The 14,680-nt window shown below is 45.1% G+C and overlaps 1 protein-coding gene across 1 annotated transcript in view; it reads left to right on the top strand.

Annotated features, from left to right (window-relative positions):
- Positions 1 to 14,680, top strand: part of MRAS (muscle RAS oncogene homolog) — a 38,720-nt gene that overhangs the window by 22,886 nt on the left and 1,154 nt on the right. Inside the window, 3 exon segments of the mRNA XM_027725637.2 lie at positions 7,091 to 7,244; positions 10,416 to 10,515; positions 11,847 to 11,926. Coding sequence (XP_027581438.1) covers positions 7,091 to 7,244; positions 10,416 to 10,515; positions 11,847 to 11,926 — 334 coding nt within the window.

A 14,680-nucleotide genomic window follows, 5' to 3' on the forward strand; every position in this document is an offset into this window, starting at 1 on the left:
ACTGAATATTTGGAATTTTTGTTTAAACAAAAAAAAAAACCCAAAACACAAATCTGACCTGGGTGGGAGTGGAGAAAGAAATTGTTTTTCAACAAGCAGAAACTTACCCTTTCTTTTAATGAAAAAGCCTTTCTTTTGCTCAGATGGAGTTCAGTGGCTGTACTCGGCCTGAACTGAATTCAGCCATGGCCTTGAGTGATATGCTGGGAATCCCTGGCTTTCAGAGTTAGCGTGCCCACAGATGCCTCATAGCCAGAGAAGAGAAACTGCAGCTTCTCCTTCTCTTTCCTACCACTTGAGAGTCTGAACAATCAAAATGTGGGAAGAAGGCAATATTCTCACTTGGAAAAGCATGAGCCTTTACTCTCAGCTCAGTAGACACAGGGCATAAAGACTGACTATCACACATGTCTTCTGCCACAGCTCTCTGTCATAAGATTTGGATCTAGGCTATTCTCAGAGGTCACCATCTACTGGGACAGCTGCTCTTGTTGTGGTTACATGAATCACTCATGGTATAAAATTAGGGACAAACATGATAGGAAGGGTAAAGATGCATCATGGTGAATTCTAGACTTTCCAGTTGTCCTTTATGACCAAATCCTTTACAAGCTGATGTTTCATGCAGTGCTTGGTAGGGAGAAGCAGCTGCCCACCCCCAAAATAGGTTTTAGAACATGAGACTACCAAATGAGGATATAACGTGAGGGGATGCATAAGTTTCTAAGTTTTCAAATGAAAACAGTTATTATTAAAAAAAAGCCAAATACATTGACATCCAACAACTTTAAAAAATAAAAAAAAAAAAATAAAATAAAATAAAAAAAAAAAAAAAAAAAGGAAAACAGCCCACCCTTTTCCAGGCTGTTGCCTGAGCAGTTTGTACAAAGCATCTTGAGCATTTTGTAACTGTACCAGCATTATGTTGTAAAAAACCCTTCTGCTAGCCAGCTTTCATAAAGCATTTGGCTTCCCTCCATGAAGACCTCCACCCACATTTATTCAATAGCGGTAACTGGCAGTGTGATGAAATGTTTGACTAGCATTTCTTTCCTTTGCTGAAATCTCTCACTGAAAGTAGGCTGAAATGAAATAGGCTTTTATTTCAGATTTTAGGTCTTGGAGCCAAACTTACATTCAAACTCCTACTTTACATGTTTGCTTTCTGTTTTGGGATTGTCTCTGTACCTATTTTTCTCACCAAAGAAGAGTCTGTGATAGTTCCCTGCCTCCCAGATGATTGTGGGACCTGTGCTTGTTGTAGTCAGGTCCAGCACTATGTGAAAACACTTCATCGTTGACCTTATGCCAGCTTTAGAAGATGGTCAATGCAGTATTTGGAGGACAAGTGCTGTAGAGTGGAAGAGGGCACTTAACCCAAATCAGAGATGCACAGGCAATTGGTGACTCGCCCATTTTTTGCTTGCTGCCACTCTAACAAACATTAAGAGCAGCCTCCATTTTTCTCAGCATATGTTATCTCTATTTATTCCCTGCTGGTCACACTGATATCAGCACAGTGATGTGCTCAGTGAAATGCATCCACACGCAGGTGCGTACAGACACATCAGGTCAGAATTAAGTGGGGGCCAGGGCTAATCTGCTTTGCTCAGCTTTTGCTCCAGCTGAATTGCCATGATTAATTTTGTACGGTCCTTTCTGTGCGCAGGCTACCTTAGCAAGTAGCAGAGGATTCCTTGTGGTGTGGCTGCAAACTGCCAGTCTGGAATTATTAATCTGGGAGTGAAGCCAAAAGTGGAATACCTTAATATGGCAAAAAATACCCAATGGTTCGAAATTCCTTTTGGCTTATAAACCACACAGAGGGAGATGAAGAGAAGACCACAAGTACATGGCTTGGGCATGTTGGTGAATTGAGCTGAACTCTTGGCTGTCAGTAGGGCTGTGCCAATTGATACCAGCAAAGCAAGGAATTGTGCCTGTGTCTTGGGTGAAAGGAGGCTGTGGTCTCCCTCCTCTTCCCTTTCCTTCCTCTGGTATGATTTAGATGAAACTTTCACTGCCTAGAAGTTGTCTTCCTACTCCTGAGCTTCAGTTTTCCCTTTTATATCTCCTCTTCCCAAGACCCCCTCTAAATCCCTGGGTACCCTTGTGTTGGGCTAGACCTGCACAGCCCTGGTCTGCACCCCTGTGCAGTCACACCAAGCTCTGTTCCTTCCCCCAGGCTCTCTCTCTGCCCTTCCCACCTGTGTATCCTATGCATCCCTTTTTGTTGAGGAGTTTTGCTGCTAATCATCCCTGGGCAGGCTGCTGCTTGTCTGCTTTTCTCCTCAGGAAACTTGGGAATAAGTCAGCCAGGAGGCCAGAGGGAGATCAAAGGTCATTTCAGGCAGAAGGGTTGGTTTGTGGCTCACTCTCTTTTGTTTTTATTTAAACTTTCAGTAGCATCATTGAGAGCCTTAAAATTCAAATTAAATTTGTACTTTCATTCTTTTATTTGTGTGTACAGTATTTCCCCTCCCTTAATTGCTAGGATTTTGCAACCTTGAAAGAGGGGTTTTTGTCTTGGGTTGTGGGGAGCTTTTCCTGCCAGGAAAATTTTGATGTTGCAACATGGAAAACACAAGGCTTTGAATATTTGCCCTTTGTTAGAGAAAGAACTCCTTTAAGGGCTTGCATCTTTATTCTGTTTATTGATGTGGAAGTCTTTCTTCTAAAGGCCCCCTCTTCTTTTTCCTTAAAAAAAGGACAAGGACTCAAGTACTTGGGTTTTCCATGTTGTAGCATCTGTGTGTTTAGTTAAGGCACAGAAGAGCTCATAAAAGCCTGAGTGTTTCCCCATCATGGGTTTTCTGCTGAGGAAAGCTGTCATGCCAGAGGCAGTGTGGCTGTATCTGAGAAGGAGCAGAAACATCAGAGTGACAAAGTGAAGAATCTGCCTTGCCTTGTGCACAACAAGGGCCCCTCATACCTCTTCAGGGTGTCTGGGGGTGTCGGAATACAGAATATGAGCTGAGTGACCCCAGTACTCTGCACAGTGCCCAGAATACCAACTCCTCAGCTGAAGCCATTGGCTGATGGGGATGCCCTCTTGCTGCTGATGGAAGGAAGACAGAGACTGTGGAGGTGGCTTTCTTCAGCCTGAGACTCTTTAGTTTGACTTGTCAATTCAAGTCAAGTTTTCCCTTGAGCTTAGGTTCAAAGCTGCAGGGCAGTGAAACCCAAAGGCTGAAGGACAGAAAATGGGTTAATCTTCCTGTCTCTTCGTCTTTGTCCCCTTAGATGCCATGGACAGTGAAGAAACTCTCTTGAGGTGACCTACACACCCAGCTGCCTGGCAATGTAAAGATAAAGACGTAGGAGGAAATTTTGCCTAGGTATGAAAAGAGTGAGGAACTCACCTGCACAACTAGATCTGAGCTCCCTGAAGGCTGGGAAGGCTGTAATTGAATCTGAACTGAATCCAGCCTAGGCTCCAGAGAAAGCAATGCCATGAGTTCATAGTATGTCTCTGCCCTTGGTTTAGATTTACATTCCTTTGTCTCTGGACAGGCACTCGGAGCACTGTCGGTTGCAGAGACATTGGCACGTAATATACCTTGAAGCACCAAGAGCTTCTATTTTGGACAAATTTGTGTGTATTCCTGGGCTCCTGTGCCTGCTCAGAAGAGCTCTCTAGGCAGCTGCACTCTTGTATAACCCATCAGGATTCACAGGAAAAGGGTGTGTAGAGCTCTAAGGGGGCAGGAATCAATTAGCAAGGAGTTCACAGCAGTTGGGGGTCACATCCACTGGAAAGTGGAAAAGGCCATCTCTTTGCTAAGCAGCCTCTTTCCTGCAACACAGGAGACCTCCCTGCTGGGCTCTCACAACGTAATTGCTCTTAGTTTAGTCTCCAGCTGGCTTCATGATAGCTGTAAATGGCTTTGCCCTCTTTGGATGTCTGTTCCTACATCAGACATAGTCCTCCTTGGTTTCTCTCTCCTTCATCTTTACCCAAGTGCTTTCATTAATTCTCCTCCTAGCTTCTTCTTTGGTCAAGTCTGTGGGAACTTTACCAAGTTTTCTGTTGGAAGTCCCTGACCATGTGCTATGCAGCCTACAAATCTGATTTCAGTTCTTGGAAGAATGATGTAGGAGAAACCTACTGTGTTTTGGTTCAGCCTTGTTTCTACACTGCCAGTGAGGCAACTGCTGGTTTAAAGTGTACCAACTCACAGTTCTCTAGTCATGGTTATTTCTGTGTCTTCTGGCATCCTGTCTGCAGAAAAGGGAAGTTTAAATGAAGGTGAATGCTGGCTAACATGCTAAACCTCCTCACCCCTTAGGGAAGCCAGTCACCTTCCCAGTTCTACCTTCCCAAGTTTTCTCCTTGCACTTTCCAATTTCTGTAGGTAGGCGTCTTCTTGAAGCTTTTATGCCACAAGATTACACCAAAAGCAAAGCTGCTTACATCGGGCCCTTTTTCAGTGCTGTTGTGGTCCTATCCTGCTTACAAAGGATTCAGATTGCATTCTCCTCTGTTGTTTACTGGAGGGTTGTCTTTATGAAGAGCACATTTAAAGTTAAAACAAGGGCCTTCTCTGGCCATCCACAAGATGCTTAACTTTGCATGAATAACCTATCTGAGATTACCCTTAACCTTCTCTGCTCTGTGTCTTTTACTTGCACTTTCAAATTGCCATTTTAAATGCTGCCTGGACTTGCTCACCTTTCTATCAAAGCTGCAAGTGAATTCCCTTTGAATAGCAGCTGCTGCCACAGCAGCTCTGCCTGTGTTTAGTGTGATGCTATGGCCAAGATCCAGGTGTCGTAGGAGCAACTGAGCAGAGCCCCGTGCAGTCCCTTGGGTATCCCCACAGCCCCCACCAGGGCTTGCCCCCTCTCTAAGGGGATGCAGCGCTTTGGAGGGACAGCAGCTGGGGATGGGTTGATGGGTGTAAGAGCAGAGCTGAATGCTCCTTGTGCGTTTCATGGAAGGTTTGCAAATGTGCCAGAGCAAGGGGAATCCTCTAAGCAAATTACCATGCAGGATACAGCACATCCATCTCCACCTTCCTGCCCACAGTTTGTGCTCGGACACCTGCCCTGTCTCAGGGGAAGGAAGGGCAGGCAGGGCCAGCTCCTGGAGAGAAGCTATCCCACTCCACCACAAATTGGGTATGTGTATTGGAGAGGGGAAAGGAGTGGGTTTGTGTGTGTGGTGTTGTCAGCTCTCAGCCCTGCCCTGACATCGCATTTAGCTGGTGCAGGAGTCAGATGAGGGCAGCCCAGCCTCTCCATACAGGTTGGGCAAGTAGGATTAATTTCCGCTTCCGTCCTAGCTACACAGTCCTGGCCTTACTCCATGGTAGCAATTCTGCCCAGGGCATAGAAATTCACTGGCACATGCAATCTCTTTGGGTTGCTTTTCTCTTTTGTTTTTCTTCTTTCTTTTGTACAGTTGTTAAGAATAGCCTGGATACCTTTGAGCTGAGACACTTGTTTCCTAGATTGAGGGGAGAAGCAGGATAAAAGGCTATGAAGAGACACAGGTGACTTTTCAGCAAGCTTAGCAAACAAGCCTAACTCTCGGGGTCTCTGCAAGGGCCTAGAAGCTCTTTTTACCTTAAAGGCTCATGGAAACAGACATTCAAGACCATTTAGGGCAGGCAAACAAATGAGGCTGAAGGCTTACCATCACCTTCCTTAGATCTCCCAGTCTTCCACTATAGCTGCCTTTCCTCCAGACATGCAGTGAGGGGGTGTGGGCTGGCTCGTGGGGTGCAGTGTGACATGCAGCGTGTCCGTCTGTGGCCCCCTGTGCTGATTCAGCAAAGTGGTCTTTACTGTGGCCCCATCTGGAAATCTGGGGTAAGCCTGAGTACTTACCCCTACAGGGAACATTTTGCTGAGACTGTGTGCCTGTTCAGACTAGAAAAACCTGTATCAAGCCCTGCTGCTCTGTCAGCAGTATGCTCCTGCCACAGTCTCCATCCACTGGTGCCCTGGGCTTTCCCCATCACCTGTGTGCAGCAGATGCTTATGCTGTGGCTGTACAGCAGAGGCAAAACAGTTTTCCCACCCAGCCCAGTGTATTGGAATGTGAAAATGTTCCCAGTCACTATGAAGATCCCACATTTGCCTCTGGAATGCAACGATACATTAGGACTATTAGTTCTGAGGAGCTGATGCACTTTGAGCTCACACCGTGTCTGACTGACATAGCCTAAACTCCTTTTGTACCCTCCTCCTCCCAGCAAAATCCTGGCCATGTACAGGAATTAACACTGAGGTGTGTATCAGTATTTGCCCAGGAGGCTGGTGTAGCTTACTCTACATGATGTAGCTGATGGGACCCCCTGCGAGACAGCGGTGGAGAACCAGTGAGTTATGGTTCCATTAGAGGAGGTTAATCTAGTGGGGAACAGCATCTGGATTGCTGTCACAACTGAGGTGTTTTAGGGGATTTGAGCATAGATTTATTCACAGAAGCATGATCACTGTATAGGATATGCAAGGCACTTAGAGCTTTTCCACCTGTTTTAGTTAGCTCCTTAGCTCCTCAGCACACCACTTGGGACTAACTGTTTAAGGGGAATTCCCCAGAGCTGTACCGTCTTGCTCTGAGAGCTCATAATTGTGTAGAAATAACATCCAGGTGTTGAGAAAAGGAAAGTGCTTGTAGCTATTACCGTTGGTTGTCTCCCAGCTCTACTTCACTCTGGAGTTTTTAAGTTGTCCCTGATATTTAAACAGATTTTAATAATCTTCCAGTATCGCATTTTTCTATGCTGGGAGAGGGAAAAGTTTGAGGGCTGTGAAATACCTTGAACCATATCTTGCCAGAGGAGCAAATCCCCAAATTCAGTGGTCAGCATTTGGTACAAGAAAAGGAAAGTGAAATCCACATGGTCATCTTCCCCTGCATCCACTTCCAGCTTAGGCACACAGGAATGAGTGGGGTCTGGGACTGTTTTTTGTTTCGTAACTAGAAACCACTTTGTCTGTCCAACTTGATTTCATCAAATCTTACAGCCTGTGAGAGGACCGCAAGCCCAGCAGAGGCAGAAAGGCCATAGGACACATAGTGGTGACAGCAGCTACGGTTCCTCATGGTAACTAAAAACCCCTGTCTCTTCTGTCCTAGTCCTGGACACTGCGGGCCAGGAGGAGTTCAGTGCAATGCGGGAGCAGTATATGAGGACCGGAGATGGTTTCCTCATAGTCTACTCGGTGACAGACAAGGCGAGCTTCGAGCACGTGGACCGGTTCCACCAGCTGATCCTCCGAGTCAAGGACAGGTGGGTGCCATAGAATCACTGCCTGACCTGCCAGGCTCCTGTCCTGCAGACCATGCTGTGGGGGTGCTTGCACATCTCGCCCCAACTTTTACCCTCCAGGTCTCCTGAGAGAAATCTTTATGTGGGAGTTTGGACCTAAATGTGAGGAATAAGAAGTGTTTTACCTCTTCTATAAGCACGTAGTGCTATCAACGTGGAAAGGTTATGTGTTATGATGGTGTGAAAATGGGTCTGGAAGAGAGAAAGTTCTGCCAGAATGGTCTGGCAGAACCATGTGAGAAAGGCAGAACAGACACCTTTGAAGGTAACCAGCTTGGCTCTGAAGAGGGAGGAAGGATGCTCTGTGCACAGTACAGACACTTTGGAAACTCCAGCAGGGAGTCAGCAAACATTCAACCCTAATTGTTTTGTGTGGCCTGACAGCATCCTCCTTTTCCCTGGCTTCATCTTCTGCCAAACAAACCTTACAAGGTCTTGCATAATTTGGTGGTGTGAACAAGTGTCTTGAAGGGGAAAAAACTCGTGCTTCTCATGCTGGAAGGAACTGTGTTTCTTACAAGGGTTGTAGTGCAGTTAATCATGCTCTGCAGCAACCATTTTCACAGAATAAAACATCTCTGTGTGACTGGGGAGAAAGCCAGAGAGGTCATCTGCTCCCCTCCCATGTGCATGGGAGAGGGTACCACTGAGTTTAATCGTGGTAAGTAAATGTGTCCTGGCAGAGCGAGGGGAAGCTGCCGGTTTATCTCCAAGATAACTCCCTCTTCCCACCCCGGTCCAAGAGGCAATGGATCAATCTTCATTGGGTGGGGTGTGAATTAAGCCCTTATATGTCTGCAGCTTTGAAACACTTAGTTTTTCCGTTCATAATGGCTTTTAATTATGGAAGTCATCAAGAAAAGTCACCAGAGGGTTCGGGCCTCATTGCTGGCTTCCTTTCACAGCTCTGAATAACTTCCCCACAGGAAGGGTGGACTCATATCATGTGAGGTTCACAGCTGACAGCTCTTCCAGTAAAGCATCCAAAGCAGAGCCCACAAGAGTGAAAAGTAAAGGAAAAAACACCCTTTGATTTCATCTAAATGAAGAAAGTCAGCCTCTCACATCACAGTAGTATTTTCTTCACTACCGACTTAGCTTGGGGCAAAGTAAATCTGTTTTTGAAAGCTGAAGAAGATGGGACAGAATTTCCTGTAACATGCCCCAATTTGATGCTGGTTTTATCTAAATTAACTTTGTGAAAATAAGATGTGGTATTCATTGTTTTACCCTGCTCTGGACTGAAACTTTTACCCTCCGTAGGCTGTGCAAACGCCGCAGCGGTGTGTGAGAGGCAGGAAGTGAAACAGGCTGGTGAGGTTGTTTGAGTTTCCCTGCTCAGCGCCGCTGAAGTGCAGAGCATGAGGAGCTTATTAATGCTTCATCCAAAACCTGAGCTCAGTCAGAAAATTGCAGCAATGGGAGCAGCATGAGTTAAAAACTGTCCTGCCAAACCCACAGGTACCTGGGAGCAGAGAGACACCCCGGTTTTCAAGCTAGCAGGCAGTTTTGGCAACTTAAAATCCAAAAGAATTGCAGGCTGCTGTGTTAGCAGAGCTGTTCAAAGCCTGCCTCCCCTTTCTTTCCACAACTTTCATTATAGTAAAATTTCCGACTATAGCAGCTTTGTCCAACTAGCAATTGTACAGCTTACAATAGGGAACAAAGTCCCCATAGAGTTTTATGCCTGATGTAAACAAGAAAAATGAGATACTTTCCATACGTAATCCCTTTCTAATCAATGTGCTGCAAGCCAAAAAGGAATCAAATAATCCAGACAAGCAAGTGTTTTGCTCCAGAATGATCAGAGTAAAGATTTGTTAGTACTCAGGTATTAACATTAAATCACAGTCACATTATCAGAATGAATAACTCTAAGACTCAGTTAAAATGCAGAGTGCAGTACTGTATTTTTCCAGCCAGAGCAATGGGGCAACATGCCAGAGGGAAGATGGAGCCCTTATCATCTAGATGAAAAATGACCCAGAAATGCTGTTTGAAAATCCAGAGTTACTCAGGGAAGTGTTTTATGCAGAAATGAATGTGCCCAGCTGCTCCTTACCCCAATAAAATCAGCTCTGTTACAGCAGAGAACACCAGGATCATTTAAGAGGGTTTAAAGTTAAATATAAAACAATACTGCAGTAACTGTCGGTGATCAGAAGGGACCTCCTCCCTCCCAGCAGTGGCTAAAAGGCCCTGCCCTAAAAGGTTCCTTGCTCTGTGTCATGAAGCTGGAGGAGAGAGAGGCACTGCCAGCACCTCCCATGGCATGAGCTGCCTTTGTTCTGTTTGTCACTGGAGCTGTGGAGATTTCTGCAGGGGGGGAGCCTTGCACAGGACATGCTATGGATAGATGGATCTCTTCTCAGGTGGTGGCTGCAGACAGTCACTTACATGTCTGGTAAAGTTAGAGAAATACTCAGTATTATTAGAGAGGTTTTGGTATTTTTTTCTGGAATTAGAAACAGGAGATGGTAGGTAATAGCTTTGGAAACTTGGCAATTCTCTTTGGTTCCCTCCAACCTCCTTTGACCTACCACTGCCAGTCTTTCAGTTTGCCTTGGGGTAACAGCTAATGGGCATCTTTTTGCTCCCAGTCATTTTCTTCCCCATTTGATGCTACTCTAAGCACCACTTTCCAGAGTCTATCTTTTCCTCCCCCCACAGTGGATGACCAGGACTCCAGTTCTTCCATCATCTCTCAATATCTTGCAATGATGAGCAGCTGCCAAGATATGCAGTTACTGAGATGCCTTAAATGTTACAAAAGAGTCCCGGTCTCCTGTCCGAGATCTGTCTCAATGTCTCAATTTCCTGACTAATTCTGTAGATCTTTTTTCACCTTAGCTGTTATCAGGCATTGCAAAAATGGTGACAATAAGTTCCCGAAGTCCCTAGAAATAACAATGAATGTGTTCATGCATGCAACTTGTTAAGTAAATTTTTACAATATGAACATATGTATAGCACAGTCTGGGGGTTTTTCGTTGTTTCTTTACACACGTGTGGTATGTCTGTAGCTGAAAATATTAGATGATGTCAGCATCAGAAAGTGAAACTTATGCTCGGCATTTTTTATTGTAGCCAGCTAATAATTGGGTGATGGGTTTGATTTTTTTTTTTTTCCAGAGAGTCCTTTCCAATGATTTTGGTGGCAAACAAAGTTGATCTAATGCATTTACGGAAAATTACAAGAGAACAGGGAAGAGAAATGGCAACAAAACATAATGTAAGTTTGTGGGATTATTTAATGGGTTACTGTAAGTCTTATTACAGACATTCAGAATTGAAATCTGTGCTCATTTGGAGCTGAATTAAAGCTTACAATTAAACATTTGCAATTGCATTTTCGACTACTACAAAGTAGCAGCTATGCAGTTTCTTTTCAGTAGGGCCAGTTCATCACTGAAACAAGAAACTCTGCTGTGCACTAGGCTGTAGCAAAGCTGTGGCCATCACAAAGCCACATGTACAAGGTGTCTGCAAGCAGTGAAGAACATGAAATGTTCAGAATGAGGGAAGAAAGTGCACTCTCCTGGAGTGAAAAGGCAGAGTCGGGCATTTACGAGATATACCCAGGTGTCTGTAGGAAGTGAGCTTGTTAAAGATAATGAAGTTACAGGGTTGTTAAGCCTGTATAAATCTGGCCTGCTATCTTAGCTCTGCATTATTCATGCTGTTAGTTTAGCCTGAGAAATTGGTCTTAGATGGGTGTAGATCGCATGCTGCTCCACTAATCACCTCTAAATGCCAGCAGCCCTGAATACCCAGAGGGAGACAACAACTCCCTTAGGAGGAACAGAATGGAAAGGTTAAAGGCAAACAAGCCTGGGACCTCTTGGCAGCTTGCTGTGCCTAAACGGCAAGCTGTGTGTTGTTTCTGAACGAGCCACGATGGCAGTTTGGCAGGGCAGGTTCACTCCTTCCCCTCCCCAAGGAAGCTGGCTTCTGTAGGAGCCAGGACACCTAAAGTGAAGCACAGCATGTTGCATCCATCTGTACATGCACACTTTGGAAAAGACCAGGCATGAAAATACCTTATCAGAGGCAGTTTTATAAATCTGCCAGTGTGCTGGACAAGCACTCTAGGAGGCCCCATCTGGCTGTCAGACTTTGAAGGGGAAGATCATTTTACACTGGAGGGGAATTGTAGTCATGAAATATTCATGCAGTAGTCCTAATAAAATGTGGCAAGCAAGAATTTTTGGCAAGTGCTGGTCTTTCAACAACCTTCGGCTATTTTCATGTCTGCAAGCACAGCTAAGGGGGAGAGAACATCTGACGACATGAAGTTTCTGATTATTGTTCCCCAAACCCAGAGCTCTGATAGCAGCTAGTTTGCCTGGTGCTTATTCCAGACCTTTTGTAAGTGCTCCCTGACCTTGCTGCAAGCATGAAGGTGTTGATAGTGGTGTCATGGCAACATTCTGTTTACCTGTATTTCCCTGGTCTCTTAGGGACCCAATTTCTTCAGCCTTTAGGCCTTTCATTTTGAAACGGGTTTGCTACCAACATGTAGGCTGTTACTAATCTCTTTCATGACACTCTCCTCTCCTCCAGATTCCCTATATAGAAACTAGTGCCAAGGACCCACCTCTGAACGTTGACAAGGCCTTCCATGATCTCGTGAGAGTAATAAGGTAAGCTGCAAACTCTTCACTTGGTTACTGCTCATGGATGGGATGTGCAAGAGTCCTGGCTCAGAGAGCTAATGGGGAGCGGCGGCTAGGTTTGCTTGCAGTGGAAGATTTCTGGGGTTTATTAACTTTCTTGTCCTGTATCTGCATAGGTATGTTACAAGTACTTAGTTACCCTTGCAGGACATCAGTGCCAGGCACATGAGGAACTAGCTGTGGCCATAATGAAAATATATTATTCAACAAACAGTGCAAAACCTACTCTAATGATGAGCTGTAAAGGGCTGGTGTTGAAAGCTCTGGACCAGTAATTTGGGTTTTCATACTTTTGTCCTCTGAGGGTCTCCTATTGCCAGAGGTTAAAAAGGACTTGCAAAAAAATCTACAAAATTCTAATGTTGTAGGTGACTTCGAACATTTTCTGCTCACTAAATGGAAAAAATTAAGCCGCTTTGTATAAGAAACAGCATGACCTAATGGCTAAGCCACAGGTTTCCTCCTCAGACTGCAGAGGTTTGTTCCCAGTTTTGTCATGAGCTGCCTTTGCTCGTTTTGGCAAACGCCCGCTCTCTGGGCGAACCCCTGCTCCGGCTGCCAGCAGGGAGGGGCTGCCTTCCAAAATCCCGGTTCCCTGCAGGAAAAGAGCTGCATGCACATCTCAGCATCTCTCTTGACTGATAACCTCAATTCTCTTTGAGAAGATTTGTTTTTCTGGCACCAGTTGTCTGGCAGATTTTCTGGACCTTCATTTTTCATGTTTTGGGAGGGTGCTGAGCTGAAATCATGCTCCTCCCTGCCGTGCAGTCAAAGTGCCTCACTCGGCAGTTAAACCACAAGGCATTTATTCACAGCATATCTGTACTTGTGAATATCCTAGCACAGCCTCAAGTCAGCCTCCATCAAAAGCAGATGGTACTGCCCACTCTTCCCACATGTCTCAAAAGCAGGGGGCAGAAAGTCTTTGGAGAACTGAGTTGGAAATGTCCCAAGCTCTTTCCCAACTGTTCTGTAGCTCAGCATTAGCTGGCTAGATATTACTTTTGTGTTGCAGCAAACTCTTACCCACCATCTATTCTGCTCTGCAGGAAAGAAAAACATAGCCAAAATAAGATGGGAAGGCTCTGTTTGCTTTCTCTCCCTAACACAACTTCAGGCAGGCTGAAAGGAGAATTTTAATGAGGCATCACTAAATTTAAACGCTGAAAATGTACTCCATAATCTCAAAAATAGGTGGTATACCTCAGTTTCCTGAGTAGCCACCATGAAAGTCATTGCCAACCAGGTAAAAACCCCCGTGACATCAAGGACACCAGAGATGTTCACAAGAGCTGAAACTTGGGTTAAATCAGGAAGCAGGGAGATGTTGTGTGATCTGGCTGGTCACTGGCCACTAAACAGCTTCACTTGGTCTTTGGACATTATAGGATAGCATCACCCATCAAGTATTGCTTTTCTGTTTTTTAAGTCAGCTTTTCCAAATAAAATGTAAATTTCAGTACCCCAATAACTGTGTCATTCCTGGAGTGCTTTGCAAATGAAAGGCCTCCTCAGAGTCCCTCTGAGTTCTCAGGGTGAGGATGCTCGTTCAAGGCTGGCACTGTTTGTGCTCTTTGTACTCGGCTTGGTTTATTTAGCTTCATGCAAGAAACTGTTGTCTGGAAGTAATCCAGAAAGGAGTGGGGTTATTGAGTCCACCCAATAGATCTTTTCAATTTCCTGATGCCCCTTTTATGCAGTGCATGCACAGAGACTGTCACAGCAGAAACCTTGAGTGGGCACAGTATGTGGTTTTCTGGATCTCTGAAACAGTGTGAACAGCTTGTGGTCGCTTAGTGTTAATCCACATTCACTTTAAAGAATTTTTTTAATTTCATCTTTCTAGTTTTGAGCTTTAAGGTTTTAGGTTTTTTCATGCCTCCAGCCTTCATATTCACTGAAAAAAAAAATCTTATTAGCCAAAGCTGACTTTTTCAGATGGTTGCAAGAATCTGGAAGCTGCGGCTGTAAGAAAAACACCAGTTAAAGCCATAGTGATTTGTGCCCCAGCTGTGTGTCATCCTGGTCTGGATAACTTGGTATGAACACTAGGTTTAATGCCTGTCATATTACATCACAGCCAGGCTGGTTTTGAACTATTCAGACTCTCAGGTTTGAATCTACAGAAGCTGCTAGTGTTTGTATGTTTTATCTTGCAACAAGATCTAAGTCTACAGGCTGCCTATCAGGTGTTTGAGCCACAAACAATTCTGTTGAATTTGCACCACTGGGCTGGCTGAGTGGCTGCTACAGTCAGATACAGTTGCAAACAGGCATTTAGGCAATGCTGTGCCGTAGTGCAGGAGGGCTCTCAGCTGCATGTTTATGGTGACTGTGAGTTCAGACAGCCAGGACATCTTTCTGGGGTCAGCTCATTCTCTGTGCTGAGGTGCTCTTCACAACTTCCAGGGGAGACCAGAGCCCCTTTGGCAGCAAACTTTTTTTTTTCTGTATTATTTTTAGCCCCTCTCCATAACCAAGTCCTCAGCAGTACATCTGGCCAAGGGCAATGCCAGCTGAAAGAACATCTTTCCAAAAAATGTTCTTTCTCTGTATCTCTCTCATATCTCTCATGCTAACTACTGAGCACTAGCAGCAGTGTGATGGGTGACGTTGCATTGCTTAGAGCATCCCTGTTTCTCATAGCAGGGGAGGAGGCAGCAGTTCACCCAGTGCAATTGGAGGCATATTGCCCTGGCAGGACATACATCCCTGCCATTA

This window comes from Pipra filicauda, unplaced genomic scaffold, assembly GCF_003945595.2.
Source record: "Pipra filicauda isolate LSUMZ 115617 unplaced genomic scaffold, ASM394559v2 scaffold10_size6260569_pilon, whole genome shotgun sequence".
Classification (NCBI taxonomy): domain Eukaryota; kingdom Metazoa; phylum Chordata; class Aves; order Passeriformes; family Pipridae; genus Pipra; species Pipra filicauda.